The sequence below is a fragment of the Falco cherrug genome, chromosome 7 (genome assembly GCF_023634085.1).
Source record: "Falco cherrug isolate bFalChe1 chromosome 7, bFalChe1.pri, whole genome shotgun sequence".
In the NCBI taxonomy this organism is placed as follows: domain Eukaryota; kingdom Metazoa; phylum Chordata; class Aves; order Falconiformes; family Falconidae; genus Falco; species Falco cherrug.
The window spans coordinates 30,685,130-30,703,473 of NC_073703.1; the positions used below are offsets into that span (position 1 = coordinate 30,685,130).

General features: G+C 40.8%; 1 protein-coding gene across 3 annotated transcripts in view; it reads left to right on the forward strand.

The window, feature by feature from the left end:
- Positions 1–2,057: 2,057 nt before the first annotated feature.
- The window catches only part of PPP2R5E (protein phosphatase 2 regulatory subunit B'epsilon), a 77,409-nt gene continuing 61,122 nt past the window's right edge, over positions 2,058–18,344 (forward strand). Inside the window, exons 1-2 of one of the 3 annotated variants that reach the window (XM_055715724.1) lie at positions 2,058–2,653; positions 5,492–5,655. In XM_055715724.1, coding sequence (XP_055571699.1) covers positions 5,499–5,655 — 157 coding nt within the window. In that variant the 5' untranslated portion in view covers positions 2,058–2,653; positions 5,492–5,498. The remainder of the gene's footprint in view (positions 2,654–5,491; positions 5,656–18,344) is intronic. The other 2 variants (XM_055715722.1, XM_055715723.1) reach the window with 2 other exon arrangements.

An 18,344-nucleotide genomic window follows, 5' to 3' on the forward strand; every position in this document is an offset into this window, starting at 1 on the left:
GTATAAAACCTCCCTGACCTACATTCTTTGTTACCAACCCTTGCTTGCATTTCAATTAGCTTAGCTGGTTTGGTTTAAGTAAAATCAAAGTTTGAAATGTTTATGAATACGAACAAATCTCTCTCCTAAATTTAGTTACACAACTATCGTGTAACTGTGGTACAGTACAATCTTAGTTAAGTTTTGGTTTTTAGATAAAATTCTTCTGACAAATGCAATCAATTTACAAAGGATGACACATTCTACAGTCTTCTGACTTAAAATCACGTGCAATTTTATTTTAAAAGATGTCTTCACTGCTTGATTGTCCACCTGTCTGGCAATAAAAATGAAAGGATAGCATTAGGGCTGTTGTAGTAAGTAATTTCTCGAATAGCATTACTGCCTACTTGAGGGCGATATAACTGGCTTGGTAGGTTGGCAGAAATGGATGCAGGGGTAAAATAGGTCAGCAAAATTGTGAATAGATCATACTGACTCAAAAGTATTTGTATTGGCATGTGTAAACAGAAATGCAGTCTCTGACAGGCACAACAGCAGATGCTGGGGTTGTTGAGGCCTTAATTGTAGTACTGCGTCCAGTCTTGGGATGCTACAGTTCAAAAAAAAGACGCACATGATTTTAAGATGACATGGGGAGAAGAAATAAGCATCTTAAGGGGTTTAATACTGTGACACTCAAGGAAAGATTGAAATAGAACTGCTTAGTCTATAGGTAAGAAAGTTTAGGGGACACATATTTCTTAAGATATGCAAGAGGCATACTGAGAGGAGAGGCAAAACTGTTCACATCAATTACAGTCACATTTCAGTAGCAGCGAGTTCCAGGTTCCTCAACGTGAACCGGACCAGGGAGCTTACCTGCCTGAAAATTAGTGATTTTGAAAGTAGTTTCACAACAGCTTAAAGCCATCTAAATTGAGTCTGCCACAGTCCTGCACCTCTTCCGTTACGCCAACATCGGTACTCACACACCTGGAGGGTAAGCCGAGTCGAGAAGTAGAGTGGGACGCAAACTAGGGACACAAACTAGGTAGCTGTTGTAGGATTAGTATGTTCAGAGGGTTCAGGCACCCAGAACCTGCACAAACAGGGGGGGTGTGACTGACCCAACAAAGCAACCAGCTCTCAAACTGCCCTTGAGCTCATCTCCTAAAAAATGACAGCACCTCAGCGAGTTTTGGTCATACCGATGCAGGAGGGCTGCTGCTCGTGAGTCAGGGTTTTTTTCTGCCAGAAACACAGGGGAAACAGTGAATGGTATTTTTAAATATCGCAGTTGTATTAATACTGTCAGTTGCATTTTGGAAAAGAAAGCCCAAACCACCAAACACCAAGCCATCAGGTAAATAAATCTAAACAAATTCGATAATATTTAACAGTACTATCTACAAGCGCTTTTTCTGTGGGCCACTCTACACATAAATACACTTAAAAAAAAAAAAAGGCGCAAAATTATTCAGACAGCAATCACAGACTGGCTAAGAAACCCAAGGGTAAGTGCTGCAGAAGCCCTGTCGCGATATGGAGGCCACTGCCTCCCGGCTCTCGTTACCGTGCAACCCAAGGCAGCGGCGGGCCCCGCCGAGCGGCTCGGGCCCCGGCACAGCCCGGCCCCGGTCCCGGTCCCGCGGTGGCCGCAGGGAGGCCGCTCCCGCCCGCGGCCCGCCCCGGGAAGGGGGTCCGTGCTGCCCGCTCCGCTGCGGCGGGACAAGGGCTCTACCTCAGCGTTCGCAGGGTCTGACCCCGGCATCGCCGAGATGTTTTACCTCAGCCGACGGGCCTCGCTCTAGCGGCGGCCGGCGCTCGTCCGCCTCGCCCCCGGCCCGCGGAGGGACGAGAAGGGCGATGGCGAGGGCGATGGCGGTGGCCATGACGAGCCGCTCACCGCCGCTGCGCACCGCGCCGCCCCCGCCCCGGCCGCGCTCCCCCTTTCCCGGCTGTCCCGGCGGCGGCGGCGGGCGCCAATGAGGCGGCGCGGCCCGGCGGCAGGCTCCAGTGGGCGGGCGCGGGGGGCGGGCCGCGGGCCGGGGGGCGGTGGCAGCACGCTCGGTTGTGAGTGAGTGAGTGAGTGTGTGTGAGTGCCATGGCCGGAGCCCGCTGAGAGTGACAATAGGAGCGAGCCGGAGCGCGACCCCGACGCCCACCGGGATCCCCCCTCTCACCTGAGCCAGCCGCCGGCGGAAGAGGCCTTCCCTCCCCGCGCAGCACCGCCGCGCCGCCCGCCCGGCCTGCCCCCCCCCGGCCGCCCGCACCGCGCCCGCCGCTCCCCCCCGGCTCGGCCCGCACTCGGCTCCCCTCGCGCCCCCCCGCCTCCTCAGGGCCCCTCCGCAGGGCTCCGCCGGGAATGTGAGTGAGGCCGCAGCCATCGCAGGCAGGGGGCCGCGCCGAGTGCATGGGACTGAGCGGAGCCCGAGCAGCCGCCCGCTCCTGAACCCGCCGCCAACGCCGCCCTGCGCTGGGGAGGCCGCCAACGCCGCCGAGGCCTACAGGCTCCTGCGCCGCCGCCGCCGCCGCCGCCGCGGCAGGGACCGAGCCCGGCGCGTACCACACTCGGGCCGCCGCCGCCAGGCATCGGCCGCGCTCCGCCAAGCCCGGCTCACGCCGCCGCCGCCTCCATCCCGTCTCCGGCTTCTCTACCAGGAGGGTCAAGGTAACTCCATCCCTCCGTCCCCCCGCGCCGGCCCACGGGGGAGCGGCGAGGCGGCGGCGGCGCGGGGGGGGAGGCGCGGGCGGGCCGAGGGGGAGCCGGGCGGCGGCGGGGAGGTGCGGGGGGCTGCGGGGAGGACATGTTCCAGCTGCGGTGCTCCGCGGCTCCCGTCTGGAAATGACAGCCGAGAGCAGCGGGCGGGAGGCAGCTAATGACACCTCTGCTTCCCCGGGCGCGCAGGAGCCGCGGGCTCCCTTCCCCGCTGCTCTCCGTCGGCATTTGCACGTCCACTCGCCTCGCCGTGCATTGCCCCCCCCCCCCCGCCTCCCCCCGGGGACCAGCCGAGCTGATGTGCGTGGCTTCCTATTGACCGAAATACTTGGGGAATAAAATGCGATCCCCTGCTGAAAGGAGCAAGAAGCAGCGGCTGGGTTTGCAGCTTTCCCACTCGCACACAATAAATAATCTCGGGCTCCCCCCCCGCCCCCCCCCCCCCTCCCAGCTGAAACTGTATTTCACTGTGGTAGTGCATTCAGGGGAGCGAGCGTGCATTTGGAGAGATGAAAAACCAGATCAGTGTTTACTGTAAGGTTGTTAGGCTGGATGTAGTCTTGTTGAATTAGAATTAGATTTTAATAATTTATAAAGCAGGTTAGGGAAACTGTTACTAAATTTACAGCAGAGAAGTGTCGGTAAAGCTTCTTGCTGACACAATGATCCTGCAGTTTAAGTGATCTACTTTAGTCCCTGTCCATTTTTTTAATTTTATTTTATTTGTAATTTAATTTTGTGAGAGCATGCAAACATTTCTGCAGAAATGGTTACACTTCAATGATGCACGTGATGGAGAGGTGAATCTTTTTGATGAGATGAAATAGGGCCAACCAGTTCAGACTTTAAGAATACATTTTTGTTGATATTTCCAGAATTTGATTTATGTAACAGGTAACTTTGTGTTTATGTGTGTTTTGGCGGACTGTTGAAATCTTAGAAGTGGGTTGCTGAAGTACAGGCCATTCTATTTCAGTTTATCTGACTTTTTTATTTATTAATCTTGGCTGGGGCCTGAATACCCTGGTAATGGTGGTATTTTTTTTTTCTCCCCAGATGATAAACAAGACCAGTTTAAGGTGCAGGTTCATGTTGCTGATAGCGTATTATATTTAGAATGCATAACTCAGTAGTGAAAGAATACCTCAGGAGAAATCAAAAAGATAGAACAAGGCTTTTCCCTTATTGTAATGCCAGCTGCACAGTTCAGCTTCTGGGTGCTGCACATGCTTCCTCGAAGAAGCTGTGGAGTTTATACTCCCATTTTTGATAGATTTAGTACACGTATGTAATTTTGCATTAAATAGTTCTTATCTTTCGGAACTTGTTTACGCTGTTGCAATAAATCGTACTTTCTAAAGCTTTTCTTAAAAAGGACAAACCCAAATAGTGTCTGCTTCAAGGGATTTAATCATTGATGAAGCATATGAGTAACCAAATATTTTAATAAAATAAGTACTCGAAAGTGTTCTCTATATTGTGGAATCAACTTCTTTTAGCATACGAGTCACTTTGGTAATTGAAGTCAACAGACATTGAGGATGAGTAATGCTTTCCAAGGACATGTTCTAAGACCCTGATCCTGCAAATGCTTATGCCGATGCTTAACTTTGCACTTGTGTGTAGCCTTAGTGAAATCAACAGAGCTGCCCTTGTTAATAATCGTGCTATTAATGCAGATAGTTCTGTTGATTTCAGTAGGAGCGCACATGCTGGTGAAGTTAACTGTACAAAGAGCTGCTGGAAATATGTAGGCCTAGATTTCTCCTGTCTCGTTTCCCTTAAGTATTACTCATGTATTTCAGCCAAGATGCGATGGGCCTTTTTAACAGACAGGACGAGACTGGTAAATACAATAGCTGGATGGATTAATTCACTGTTGAAATGTTTCCTTTTGGTATTTCTTAGTAGCATGGAATCAGCTACAGGAGTTACTAAGGCAAATTTTATAGGAAGAAGCAATGCTTATTTCTTAGACCAGCTGATAGAGTTGGGAAACAAACTTTTGCTTGTGGAAACCTTTTTTGGCTCTCTGCCTCTCCCTGCAAACCTCGTCTGGTTTATGCCCTTAGAACAGTTATGGTTACCACACTGCTATTCTTACAGAAATGCCAGGACCTGGAATAACTATGTGTGAAAAGACTCACAAGAAAATAGCTGAATGTTTCTAAAATGGAGAATAAAGAAGTAATATGTAAAATTTGTCTGTTTTAGTGAAATTGTAAAGCATAGCAGTACTTTTTGTTATGCTTTCTTAAATCTCTAGAAAATCTTGTATGTAGGTATGGCAAATAAACTGAGTTTTTCTTCTGTCCTATTTTTTTTTTTCTTTCTATGCATATTGATGACTAATGGCAAAGAACCAGTTGTACCTTTTTGCGTACCCATTCTTTAGCGTGCATGGTCCCTTGCAGAATGAGTTGAAATTACTTTGTCCCAAAGAGCATATAGTTTAAGGCTACAATCCTGTGACAAGTCCACAGTTGTATGACGTTCTATTGACGTAATTATGTCAGCGTTAGGTCTGAATTTTTCCTGTTGCAGGATTTTTGGCAAATGGCAGACACAGATAAAAAAGGGAGTGAGAAGAATTGTTACACTGTTCCATAAGTTTATTCTGTACAATTTGTACATATGTTGGTGAGTTTGCTGTCTTAATCGTATATCCGGGTGAGTTGTCAGCAGGAGAGTGGTGCAGAAAGAAGATGATGATGATTTTTTGAAAAATTAGGTTAATCTTTGCCCATTTCATCCATTTGGAATATCTTTCTGACATTTGTTTTCCTTCAGTAGGGATATGTCCTCAGCACCAACTACTCCTCCATCAGTGGATAAAGTAGACGGATTTTCTCGGAAGTCCGTCAGAAAAGCCAGACAGAAGAGGTCACAAAGCTCCTCCCAGTTTAGGTCTCAGGGCAAGCCTATCGAGTTAACTCCCCTGCCTCTGCTAAAAGGTAAGATCAGGAATGATTTTTAATTACTAAAACAGTTTTACTCTACAGCCAGCTTGTAAACTCAAAGTATTCTGTTGCCAGGAACTGCAGGGAAATTTTGCTAGCAATGAGAAATGTTTCATGCCAGAAATGCATATAGTTAAGCTCTACAAAATAGTTTATCTGTGATTTGAAGGTGTGGTAGTTGTTTGCAATGCTCTTGAAAGTTTTAAATGCTGATGTTAACCTGTACTGTGACTTGGATTTTCAAGGCACCCAGGCTGCGTGTATTTCAGTTGGTGAATCCTCAACAGTTGACATAAATAACCAGTAATTTTGGTATGGGTAAATTGACTTGTGAGCAGAGGGAGACTGGTTTTTAGTATCTTTCTTTGTCGTGTGGGTCTGCAGCCTGTGACAGTGGTGCCCAGTGCAGCTCACGGGCATGTTTTCATTGCCCTCCAGCAAGGTATTAGTGGGGAGGTGGGACCCCCTCTCCTACCATTTGTGAATGGGTAGTTCCCAGCTCCTGGCTTCTGCTGGGTTTGGAAATTGAAAGGTCCAGTGAGCTGCAGCATCTCAAGAGGGTGGATGTGCTGCCAATCAGGTCTTAGGCAAGACACTACTGTTTTGAGAACCTGAGTATCCCAGCTCGCGTTGAGTTTCTTCTGGCAGTTTTAACCTCTAATTTGGGAAAGAAAATTATGATCCAGCATACTACTCTTGAAAGGATGCCAATATCTCTGTAATATCTTGAATGCTTCCCCTAAATCCCAGTTGTCACTGAATTTCAGTACAAATACAGGGCCAAAAGCACTTCTCAGAATTATGTCTGGTGAGGAAGGGGGGGATTGCCTTTCAGAAGTGTTTCTTTTACACTGAATTATCAAATGGTTTATTTGGTTTTGTGGATTTTTTTCATTGCTATTCTTTTCTGCTATAAGTAGTGAAAACAAGTGTGGTCGTTGCTGATAATTCTGCAAAATAGCAAGATTATGTGTGTCCCATTTTTGCTTTGTGGCAAGTATATTTCCCATATTCCCTCCTCTACCTGTTTGGAAAATATGTTAATCAGATTATTGAAAAAATTAATAAATATGTATTTGAACTTTGATTTAGTTCTTAACCCCACTTCTTCATAAGAAGAGAGAAATTGGAACCCCCCCCCCCCCCAACCCCCACAAAAACCCTCACCCCTTAATGTGTGTCTTTCAAATTAAAAGTAGGATTCTAGGATCAGTTCTAGTGGAGTAGTCATTAAAATATTTTGGGTTCCTTTCTGTGAGGTACTTGTAAGAATGCACAAATGGCCATACTGGATCAAAAGAAAGCTCCACCTAGCCCCACTGCATTGTGCCTGACAGTGATCAACCTAGAAGCATAGAGGAAAGTAGAAGAGTGGGAGGCCTGGAGCTGTGCTGTACCAGAATGCTCCCCACCTTCAGCATTTTTCGGTTTATGGTCTGTTGGTGCCAGCAGATTTGACTTTGTAGTCTGTAATGAGTATTATTTTACAATTTTTTTCTTGTTGTATTGCGACAGTATAATGAAGAAGCCAATGCTCCTTTAAAATAAGTTTAAAGCTCAGTGTACTTTTGCAGGTCATTTTTGATATGCAGGTTGTTTCCTTTAAAAATAGTAGTTGCTGCACTTCAGAAGGTGAATGGAGTTTATCCTTTGTCTTAAATGGCTAGATTACTGGAAAACATTGAGATTTGTATTTGTATAAATGAAGAAATTGATGTTATAATTTTTTCATTCTGTTGTGTAGTCCCATTTGGGGAATAAACTGGGTATGTGCACAAGCATAAAAACATTGTCTTTGTCTGAGGAACTGGTCTTGCAGAAACATAGGCTTGGGCAGGTGCTTTATTTGACTACTGTAGTTAGTCCTGTGGACTGAGATATAACACTATAATAAGATAAAACAAACAGATGGGGAGCAGAGAGTGTTGGTGAGACATTTATGATTAGTGTCATAATCAGTTACAGTGGTCCAGCTTCAAATGAAGAACCTGATCCTGTGAGTTAGTTTTCCCTCTTTGACAATGCGGATTCTCAGAGGCACAGGGATCTACCTGTGCAGATTTAATTTGCAGGATTTGAACCTAATAATCTACCTGAAACAGTAGTGGTATTGGTCCCTGCTGAAGGGACACTGGCAGTTAAAAATCATGTTACTGTTTGGAAATATTCTTGACCTACATTAATGTTTGTAACATTCAGGATTATTAAACCTGAAAGAAGTGAGGAAACAATTTTCTCCTGCGTTTTTCATACTTTTCGTGGCCAATTGCCTCAAAGTCCTAATTTTTTAAACTCAGGTTTACACTTCAAACAAGTGACTAGTCCTATTACCTCAGTCCAATAACCATATGATTTCCAATTTTATTCTTGTTGTTTGGGTCTTTCAAACCAAAACAGAGAAGAGGCTTCAGCAAAATAGCATTTTAAAGTCTCAGAAAAACGCAGTCAGTTTGGAGACCTACAGTTGCTAAGTTTATTTAAACTTCTTGTTTTGTGTAAATTTCAAGTTTAATTAAACCTCTTCAGGAATATTTCAGTACAGGAAATCTTTAGAGGACAGACCTCAAATTCAACCTTAGATGTTTTTCATATTCATGATTGAGGAGCTTTGCTGACAAAAACATACGTGGTATGTTCCCTTCTTCTTTTTAAAAAAAAAACCCAAATATATTGTATATTGTCATTTACAGGCTGCCTTCTCTCAAGCAGCACTTTTATGGACTTCAGTATCTTCTTTGATTGCAAGAATCATGTATGCAGAAAGCTAGATAAATGCTTAGTCCATTCTTTGCAAGTTTTTATATATGCCTGTCACCATAATGATTTGAGCACCTTCCAGTAGTGTATTAAGTGACGTGACTACACATCTGTCACATCTTATCTGCTCTCATTCCTTTCCCTAGGGGCAGAGTCATATATAGTGAAATGGCTTGTTTTGGTAGTGTTTTAATGCAGTCTGTTGCCTTCTGTGAACATACACGCCTGTATTGCAAAAACAGATAGATAAGTCAGCGTTGTTGTTCATCTGGTAATAAAAATGTTTCAGGAAAAAATAATAGAAGAGACAGTATGTTTTGATGATATGTACAAGTCTGAAGGATAAGCTGCTGTTTAGGAAATGTAATAAGAATCACCGGAATTTTCAGTATTGCTTATTCCAGAAAAAAAAATACAGAGAAATTAAGTTGTTACTGTTTTGTTTGTTTGTTTGTTTGTTAGGTTTTTGTTTGCTTGTTGTTTTTCTAGTTTTTTTTAATTTAAGTAACAGAAGTGTGTGTATTTTATCTTTTTGAAACAAACCTTCAATGTATTTAGAAACTAAGATGTGCCTTCAAAGGCTCTTTTGGGCTGCCTTTGGGCTTTCAAAAGCCACAAGCCAAAAAGCTGCTCTGTTTGCCTACAGTAAAGACTTAACTTTTTCTGAAAATGTAATTGTATTTTTATTTATTGCATTGTGACTAAATCTAATTTGGAGTTATCTTTTTTAATATGACTAATGTGCAATATAACATTTTAAAACCAGCCTTTTCTCCTTTGTTTCAAGTGTAGAGGAATGCAATGAGAAGTGCATATGGGAGTTGTGATACAATTGTCCTGCATTTTCAAGATGTGTATTCTTACATATTTTCAATCTCGCATGCATTTTTAAATGTTTGCATGCCTGGTGTATCTTGCAGTGCATTATGGCTTTAGATTTTGGCTTTACTTTTAAAGAGGTTATTGGTATCATCAAGGCTGGCAGGTCCTGTGGGGGACTGGTTTGTGGCAGAGCAGTCCTGGTGAAGGGCCCTTTCTGGGAAAGAGTACCTTTGCCTCTGTGCCTTAGTCAAACCCAGCCCAAGTTTGTTAACTGGGTTTGTGGCATGCCTCAAATCATGCTTCTTTTGTAGAGGAAGATAGTATTATGTGTGTATTGGATAGGTGTATTATTTATCGGAGGGTTATTTTACTTTCATTTCGTATAGGTACTCTTTTTGCTTAGAAGTCTCTGGAGGTACATTGGTTGGAGTGCAACGTTAGAGTTGGTTGGAAAAAAGTATATTGTAGCACTGGACACATGAAACCAGAGCAATTTCAGTATTACCTGTAAAAAGGGGGAGGGGGAGTTCATTTGTGTTTCTACCACACCTGTAATGTGTGTGGGACTGTCCAGAAGAAGACGACAGACATTCAGATGACTAAAAAGATCATACGCCTTATGAATACGTGTGTAGCATCTTGAGAAATTGGACAGAAACTTGCATGTAATTCTCAGTGTTCTTTCCATACCACTTGCCTTCATTAACCATACATGTTAGGTAAAGCAAACCATCCAAAAGTAAGACTGTGAAATTTTAAATCAGTGTATCCCATTTTTGTAATTTCAAGGTGTGCCTATTTTTTCCTATCATCCTCCCACATTTTCCAATGATCTAATGTAGTTACTGTAGTTTACTTTCAGGTTTTCTAAAACCATTGTCTATTTTTGATGAAAACAGCTCAAAGTCTGATTTTTATTTTTAGATAATTTTTCTTCCTTAAAATAGACACTCAGAACAGAAGTTCTCTGTCAACAGTACCAATTGCTTTGCTGCCTCAATATTATGAAATTTATTGAGCTTCTAATACATTTATCAGATAGTTTCCATGGCATTAAAGAGTTGCTGTAGTGGCAACAAAAGAGCATTGCATAGTCAAAAAGGGAAAATCTCTTTTCAGTTGCTGTTTGCTTTTGATCATTGTATTATTTCCCTATGGTTGATATTTTATTATAAGCTTTTTTTTATGAATCCTATCTAGAGGTCAAATGCTGAAGTTCCTAAACAGTAAAAAAGTCTTACTAACTCCAGAAGCCTCTTGACTAAGTGAGAACTGCAAGATGTGCACCTTCTTTTTCAAACACTATTACTTTTGATTTTTTAAAAATCTCCTTTATCATAAAAAGGTCTGGCTTTTTCAGACTTGCGGATACTGTCTTCAGAACTGTGCATACGGGAAATAGTTTGGATTTGGGTTGTATAAGAAGAAAGATGCAGCTTCTGTTTTCTGTTGACTTCCATGGGGGTTGGCTGCTTGTCTTCACTGGGCTACTCTCAGTTTGTGACATTTGAAATACTTTACAGGTGTCAATAAACTGTTAATAATATACCTAAGCTAAATATGTTATCCTAATTTATAAACAGGAATTGAGGGTCATAGTGGTTATGGCTTTTCAAAATAAAATTTTGCTTTATTTCCATAATTGGAAATAGATCCCAGGACTACCAATTCATTTTGTGAAAGAAATGCTGGAACTTATATTGTGCTGTACATACTTAATGGTGAATCAAGCATCAATCCTGGAACTACTTTTAGGAATTTTGTGCCCATTCTGGTTGAAATAAATCTGGACATAACGGGCCATCTCTCTGTAAGATTAGGGAATAGGGCCACAGCCCCAAAAAGGAGAAGGACATGGCCTATCTGTTATTTTTTCTTAAGATTTATGAGGTTCTTGTCATATGTAATTAATTTCTTCACTTTCTTTTGTGCTCTTGGCAACTGTTTTTTTAATATATACTTAACTTTCTATTTTTTTCAGCATCTGGTGGTTGTAGAATAATCCTTTCCAATAATCTTAAATGTTTCTGGTTGTTTCTAGAAGGTATTTGTTTGATGGTGTTTAGAAAGGGCCATCTACTAATTACAGTCTTTGTGATTTTTTCTCCACTTGTTATTGTCTCCTACATTTGGAAGTTTGTAGATTTGTAGTTTTGTAGAGAGAATGGGCATGTGTATGCTGACTACACATGGAAATGCTGACTTGTAGTTAAGATCATAGTAAAATAACACCTCCTTATCTTGACAGTGTATTAGTGAAACTGCAGTTGGTGAGAATGTCAGCTTGGCCCCGATCTTCTAATGTTTCCATTCAGTTGTCTTTATTTATTTCTAAGTCTCCTTAGGCCTGGTGATTTTCCTATAGCTGTGGTGGTGGTGGTTTTTTGTTTGTGGGGGGCGGGGTGTGTGTGTTTTTTTTTGTTTTGCTTTTTAACCTGAAGTCCTCAATGTAATTGTTTTACTCTTGGAATTTGTTAGTCTACCTCCTAGAAATGTTAAGTGATGATCATTCCCACCTCTTCCTTTTCTTTTCTCTTTTATTTATTTTTAAAGTGAAGTAACTTGTCATCACTGTGTAAAATGTATTTCTGTACTCTTCACACGTTGAGTCTAAAATCTTGATGATTTTCTGCAGGGATGTTTAGACTTTACCATCATCAGAAACTTTTGGTTTCAGTCTGTATTTGCACAGTGTGTCTCTGTAATATGTTTCCCAGTATTATTTATTTGTCTAATAATATCACAGTTTTCTTTTCTGTGTCCAAGTGTAACCCTGTGGGTCTGTAACAGAACCTCCTGTTTCTGTAATAAGCACCTCCTTTATATTCCTTTCCTAAAGTACTTTTGACAAATACAAGTTCTGGTTTATCCATGCAGTTATTTCTATATAGTATACATGATGGCCGCCTTTATAATTGATTACGATATGTAGCTTTACTGCTGTGAAAGGGACATATTCCATATCTCTGGAATTTCGTGTGTATTTATAAATTATAATCTGTGTTTGTTTATATTAAATGTGTGTAATATAATTTGTGTATGTAAAATAAGTTATATTTAATATCATATAAAATTTAGATTTTGAGCTTATTTAATTTTCTATTCTGTTTTTAAAATTCAGTACTTACAATGGAATGCTACTTCTGTTAATTGGTAAAGCTTTATAGTAGTAGACTATATAGTAGTAATAGACTATATAGTCCCTTCATGTTCATCTGTTCTAAGCTACTGCCTCCCTGAGAAAAGAGCATTTTCATTTATGCTTTCTGGGGAGTGGGAGGAAGACAGAAACCTATTTTTAGATTCAGGGTAACTTCCTTTCACCTACAGTTTTTTCAGTGAAGTTATTACTGTTTCTTTGGCTCAATCAGGCAAAAATCCTTAGAAGTAACAGCCGAGAGGGCTTGCTGAGTTCAGTGAGTTTTGGTAGGGTTAGGCATTTATGGATCAGTGGTGGGACTGTGTTATCTTGGTAACTGTCTAATTCATAATTATCAGCAAATGGGCAACCATTACTTCATCAAAGGTTAAGGAAAATATGTTAGAAAAATACCGGAGTTGTCTTTCAGAAGGGTATGACAGGGCTTTTCTTAGTTTGAAACCTCGCTGGTTTTAAGTGTCAGTCTTTATTGGCAGGTACAGTTACATGAGGGTTTTTTCTGGTGGCAAACCTTCTTCAAGAAGTTCCCAAGCATATACCACAGTGCACTACCTCTCATCTGTGCCAAGATGAGTGTCCGTGGGGACAACAGTGTAAACCAGATTGTTAAAAACATTTTGTCTCCTCCTAATTTTAGTGATGTTCCTGATCCTGTGTCCTCTCAAACAATTAATGTAGAACAACTGAAATGGTGAACTTTTAGGAAGGGTTGATGGCTTCTGTGTGTGGTTTGCTGCTTAAAGGAAAAAAAAAAAGTAAAAATTGCTGCAGCTACAGTCTGAGGATTTTTATCAAGCATTTTCAAAAGATAAGGTAGCTGTCCAGAGAACTGGTGTAGAATACTTTTGTGCCCACAGTTGTTGCACTTGATTGAAAAAATTGACTGTTTTGAACAAAGTCTTGAAGTCAGGCTACAGGGAAATCAGTTCTGATCAGGAGTAATAATGAATTGCAATGATGGAAGGTTTTTCTAGTAGATCGTGATGTGTGTATCACTTTGAAAATGCATATATTTAATAATAATTTTATTTTAAAACATTTTAACATGTTATGGTGTTTTTATTAATACATTTTTATAAAAAAAATTATTATTTTGCATTTATGCCCTTTATTTATTTTTATCGTTATTTTTTCATTTCCAGTCTGTATGACAGGTTCTTAACTGTGGTATTTTCCTTGCATGTAAAGTGCATGGGCCTTCCCCTGGCATCTGCAAGGGTCTGGGACAGAGAAGGAACACAATACAACAGAGCTGATGTACCTGGTTAAATGGGCAGAAGGCAAGAAAGTGAAAGGGATCATTTCTGGATAGCTTCCTAAAAGAAAAAGTAGAATAGCAGATTGCTGTAAAGTCTGTTGAACATCATTGGACATATTGCTAGCTCTTCTGTAACAGCATCTGCTTGCGTTCCCTGGTCTGAAGAGCTTGTTCTAATAACTTAATGTTGGACTTCAGAACTGATCAAGTTGTAATAGAGGTGGAGGCAAGCAGTTTGTTATTCTGGTTATAAAAGTTTGTGCATAATTAGTTGGGGTTTTTTTTCAAGATTTTTATGAAGTTAAAAAGATGTGTCTGCTGCAAAACGTCAGTTGCAGACTCAGCCTTCCTTACTTGATGGGTATTTTGCAGAAGCTAAAATAAATAATCAGTGGTATCTCAAGGATGATGAATAAATGCAGATAACTGTGTGTACCTCCTGGTAAAAGTATTAATTTTAGGACTTGAACCCCCACCTGGAGGTAATGGTTAAGCACTTGGATACAGTGATTTTTGTTCAGAAAAATCAGATAACCTTCATGAAGAGTAAGGTTAAGCTGAAATTACATGTTCTCTGGAGAAGTACTTTACTGACAGATTTTGATTAAAAGAATGAAATAAAGCATTTTATACTTTTCATTGTGAATGATGGCTAGGTATAAATGAGTTTGTGTAATGCGAGGGAAGTGTTTCTTTAGGGATTCTTTTATCATAAGGTTAGATGATCTTCATTAGAACTGTTATTTTTAATGGGTTTCTAAGGCTTTGAGGAGCATCAGAAACAATGTTTAGTGTCATTAAGAAGTAACTGTGGTTTGTGTTGGTTACAGTCTAGTTTTCTGTGGGATTCCTGGAAGATTTTTTGGGAAGTTTTAGGGATACGTTGTGTAAGATCTCTATTTTATCACCCTGCTTGTGCTGTCTACCTGATCTGAGCTGACCTTTTGTTGTTTAGGATTTCTGTGCTTCTTTGCAGTGTCATGAGTTTTAATTTTACGATTTATTCTTATGATGAGTGTCTTGTCGTCTTTTTTGTGTGTGCTTGTACCAAACTTGGATTTTCTGGTTTTAAAATGCAGGTGGCAGTAAATTTGTTGCTTTCAAGTTTTGAATCTCTTGTCATATGGGTTGTGTTGTAAAGGAAGATTACTGCAAGTTAAACCTCTCATATTACAAATTGATATTGGTGATAATCAGAAACAGAGGAGAGGATGATTCCAGATTCTAGAGGAATTAAGTATTCTAATTTTTCTTTTATGTTACCCAGTAGAATGTGACGTGAATGCATAACCTTCCGTTAGTTTTCTTTGCAAGTTTAGCTCATGTGCTTTCCACTTTCACAATCCGACAGCAGGGCATAGATGTTATATGCAGTCTCTTTATAAATAAGGAAGTCTTATGTATTAAGTGGTTTATGACTTCACACAGGGTTAACTGTTCAGAACTGCTTATGGAGAGTACTTTTTCCCATCTGTGTGGAAACAAAAGTGAGAATGATGGCGGTTACAGCTGAGACAGTACTTGAATCACTGTAGAGAACATAACTTATTTGTTGAATATTGTGAGTGTTACCAAGGGAGAGTAAATTTGGCAGCTCGTTATCTTTGCTGTTTTCAAATAACATTTTTGGGGTAGCTTTTTGAATAAGTTGAGGTGGTACTGTGTTACTAGTCATCTTGGTTCTCTTTCACTTTTCCTTTATTCCACCCGGCCCATACTTCTCCTTTCTTCTCCTTTGCTTGTTCTTTATCACCATCTTCCTTACTCCCTTTCTACTTTTTCCTATAACCTTTGACAGATACAGTTCACATATTTTTCCACAAGAGGGTGATAAAACTCACTCATACATGTGAAAACAAGCACACCAGGTGGGATGGATTGCAGAGGTTCTTGAAAATCTCGATGTAATAAAATCAGCTGTATTTATAAAGAAAAAAAAAAAGTCTGTTCACCTTCTTAAGCTCCATCCGTGTGTCACAGTGGTTGTTTGCGCTTCTGGAGACAAGACTAGACCTGTCAGGATGGAGATCCACCCCGTGAAGAGCATGCCAGCTCCATGCTGCTCTGTTGCAGTAATCACACCTTACTGCAAGACAGTCTTTCCTTTCTGTTATTCGTGCAGTAATTTTCCTTGTCCTTTCTCCTCCATGCAGTCTCCTGATTTTTTTTTTCTTTTTGTTTTTACCCCCTCCTGCTTATTATTAGAAGAAATGTAACCACTTTCCCCACCAATGCTAAGAAACATGAAATTTCTACTCATCTTTAAAAAGTGCAAAAAGGGTGAAAAGGCAAGGCAAAGAGAGAGAGAAAGTAGTCGCCACTGTCTATAATAGGTGATCTTAACTAGAAGTCTGTGCCTGCTTTTGGTGAAACCTAGGCCTTAACAGGTGTTTTACTCAAGATTAAACAATGCTCTAGTTTCTTTTTTTAGGACTAGTAAGGATGGTGGAGAGAAGAGCTGAGAATTGTCTGTCTTAAGTGATGGAGATTGTGGCTGAAGTTCGGGCACCTAGTTTTGGCTATTGGAAAAGCAGTGCAATTGTCTCAGGGTATGTTGGATAGCAAAGGTAGGAGAGCAGACCTACTAGGTATGCAGCAGAGGGCTGGGATGCAGGGCTTTTTAGATGCACCTTGAGGAAGAGGCAGTGTATCAAGGTGGTTGTTAGCCTGTATTTTGGACGCCATAATCTCAAAAAAAAAAACCAAAACGTCCATTGCTGGAGTTGCTTTAGAATATCATCTGAGCTGCCAGATTAAATCTTGATAGCCACAAGTAAAAAGAACTGCAGTGAGTCCTTTAATATGAAAGAAACGAGCAAATGGGATCTATATTGTGGGTTAGGCATAAGCTAGGCAGTGAAAAGGTTCCTGGAAAAATTCTAAACACTTCATTGCGATGAGTCAAAAGGAATTGTAGCAAGAAAGGAGAAAGGAACAAAACGCTTGAGGTTTTGTGTACCCCATCCTCCCATTAACTGTGAAATTTCAGGTCACAGAGTGAAATTTCTCACTCTTCCTTAATTTCAGGAAGACCAAACAAATGCCCCAAATAATAAATACAAAAGATGCAGTCTTTCAGGAAACCACGGAGTCAGTGAACTCATCAGAGTATCTCAGTTTTTGCCTCTTTCCAGTAGTAGGAAATCACAAAGGGAGGAGAAAGGTGTTGGATTTCCGTTTATCTTCCTGTTCTTTCAGTGTCCTGTTGTCCCTGAACTACCACATCCATAATGCCCACAGTCAAATTCAATAAACAGCATTTGGAGCACCTTGCTTGATGGGCAAGAAGGGCCCAGTTTAAGATTTGGTTCAGGTATCCCTAAATCTCAAGTGGGACAGATCTTCTAGCCCTAGGGATGAGGGGGACATCCCACCCCAAAGCAGCCATCCTACAAAAGAAAAAAAAAAATCCCCATGAAACCTAAATCATTCCTAGAAATTCTGTATGTGCTTCTGAGCTGGTTCTGTCAGACTATAAGGGAATTGGAGAGATTCTAAATGATATTAACATTGTAAAAGTAGTTTTCTTAAGTTTTCAGGATGTTCTCCTAATGAAAGAATGCCATAATATCTAGAAACAGAAGCAAGCGGCTAGAAGCAGGTTTTGAAGTATCTCTAAGCAAGTTTCTTTTATTTTATTTCCTGCTTGATCATTAAGTCATTCCTGTTGCAGAAACTTTCCTAATCAAGGATTTTTCAGAGAAGAGGATTGACATGTTCTCCAGAATAGATTCTGAGGTGACCTTATTCGACCCGAGTGCATCGTTGGTCTCCCGTTGTTTTGCATTTGCACGGTTGGTTCTGGCATGAACAGGCATTGCACTACAGCAAAATTTCATTTGAGAGCCAGCATCTTCAAAGTTACTTCACTTGTGGTGAAATGTGCCAAAACTTCATGGTCAATAAAAAGCGAATGGTTTGGAAATGAACATATTTTCACGTTTATTTGTTTTTGGATAAGTATTACATTTCTGGATTAAAAAACTCTTGATATTTCAAACATAATGGGAAAGCTCTACAACAACACATAATATAAAATAATAAAGCACAGACTGTTTTTTTCATTACAGTTGATCTTTTTCGATAAATAAAGCATTCAGTACTTGATAGTATTTTTACCTGTGTAGTTTTAAATATCTCGAGCAACAGGACCTATCTCGTGTCCATAGCTGCAGCAAAGATAGTTGAGTAGGGTGCCCACCCACGTCTGCTTCCTTTAGGGAGAGGAGTCGAGTGAGTGAAAGGGAAATAATTCAGCCTTGCCCCCCATTCTTAGATTCCATGGCTAGATAGACAGTGCCTCCCCCTCTTTTGAGCTCATGCCGCAGTTGTGGTTAATGTAGTTTTACTGCATTGTTGTTTCCCAGGTTTCTTGTCCATATTGAATATCTATATTTGGGATTATTTATCCCAGATGTATTAGTTGGTGTTTTTCCAAGCTGAATTTCACTTTATTTTCTGGTCATGTAAGAAATTTGCTTAGGTTCCTTTGTATTATTTCTGACTTTGCTGCTGCTCAAAGTTCCCCATTTAATATCCTCAGAAGATGTTATCTATATGCTATTTTAATCATATAGATCATTAAGGAAGTTATTAGTGTCTGGACTAAATTGACTCTTATCTCACTGGCATTTCTTTCCAGTTGGATACTTTGAGATTTGTATCTTTTTATTTCTAGACTTTTCA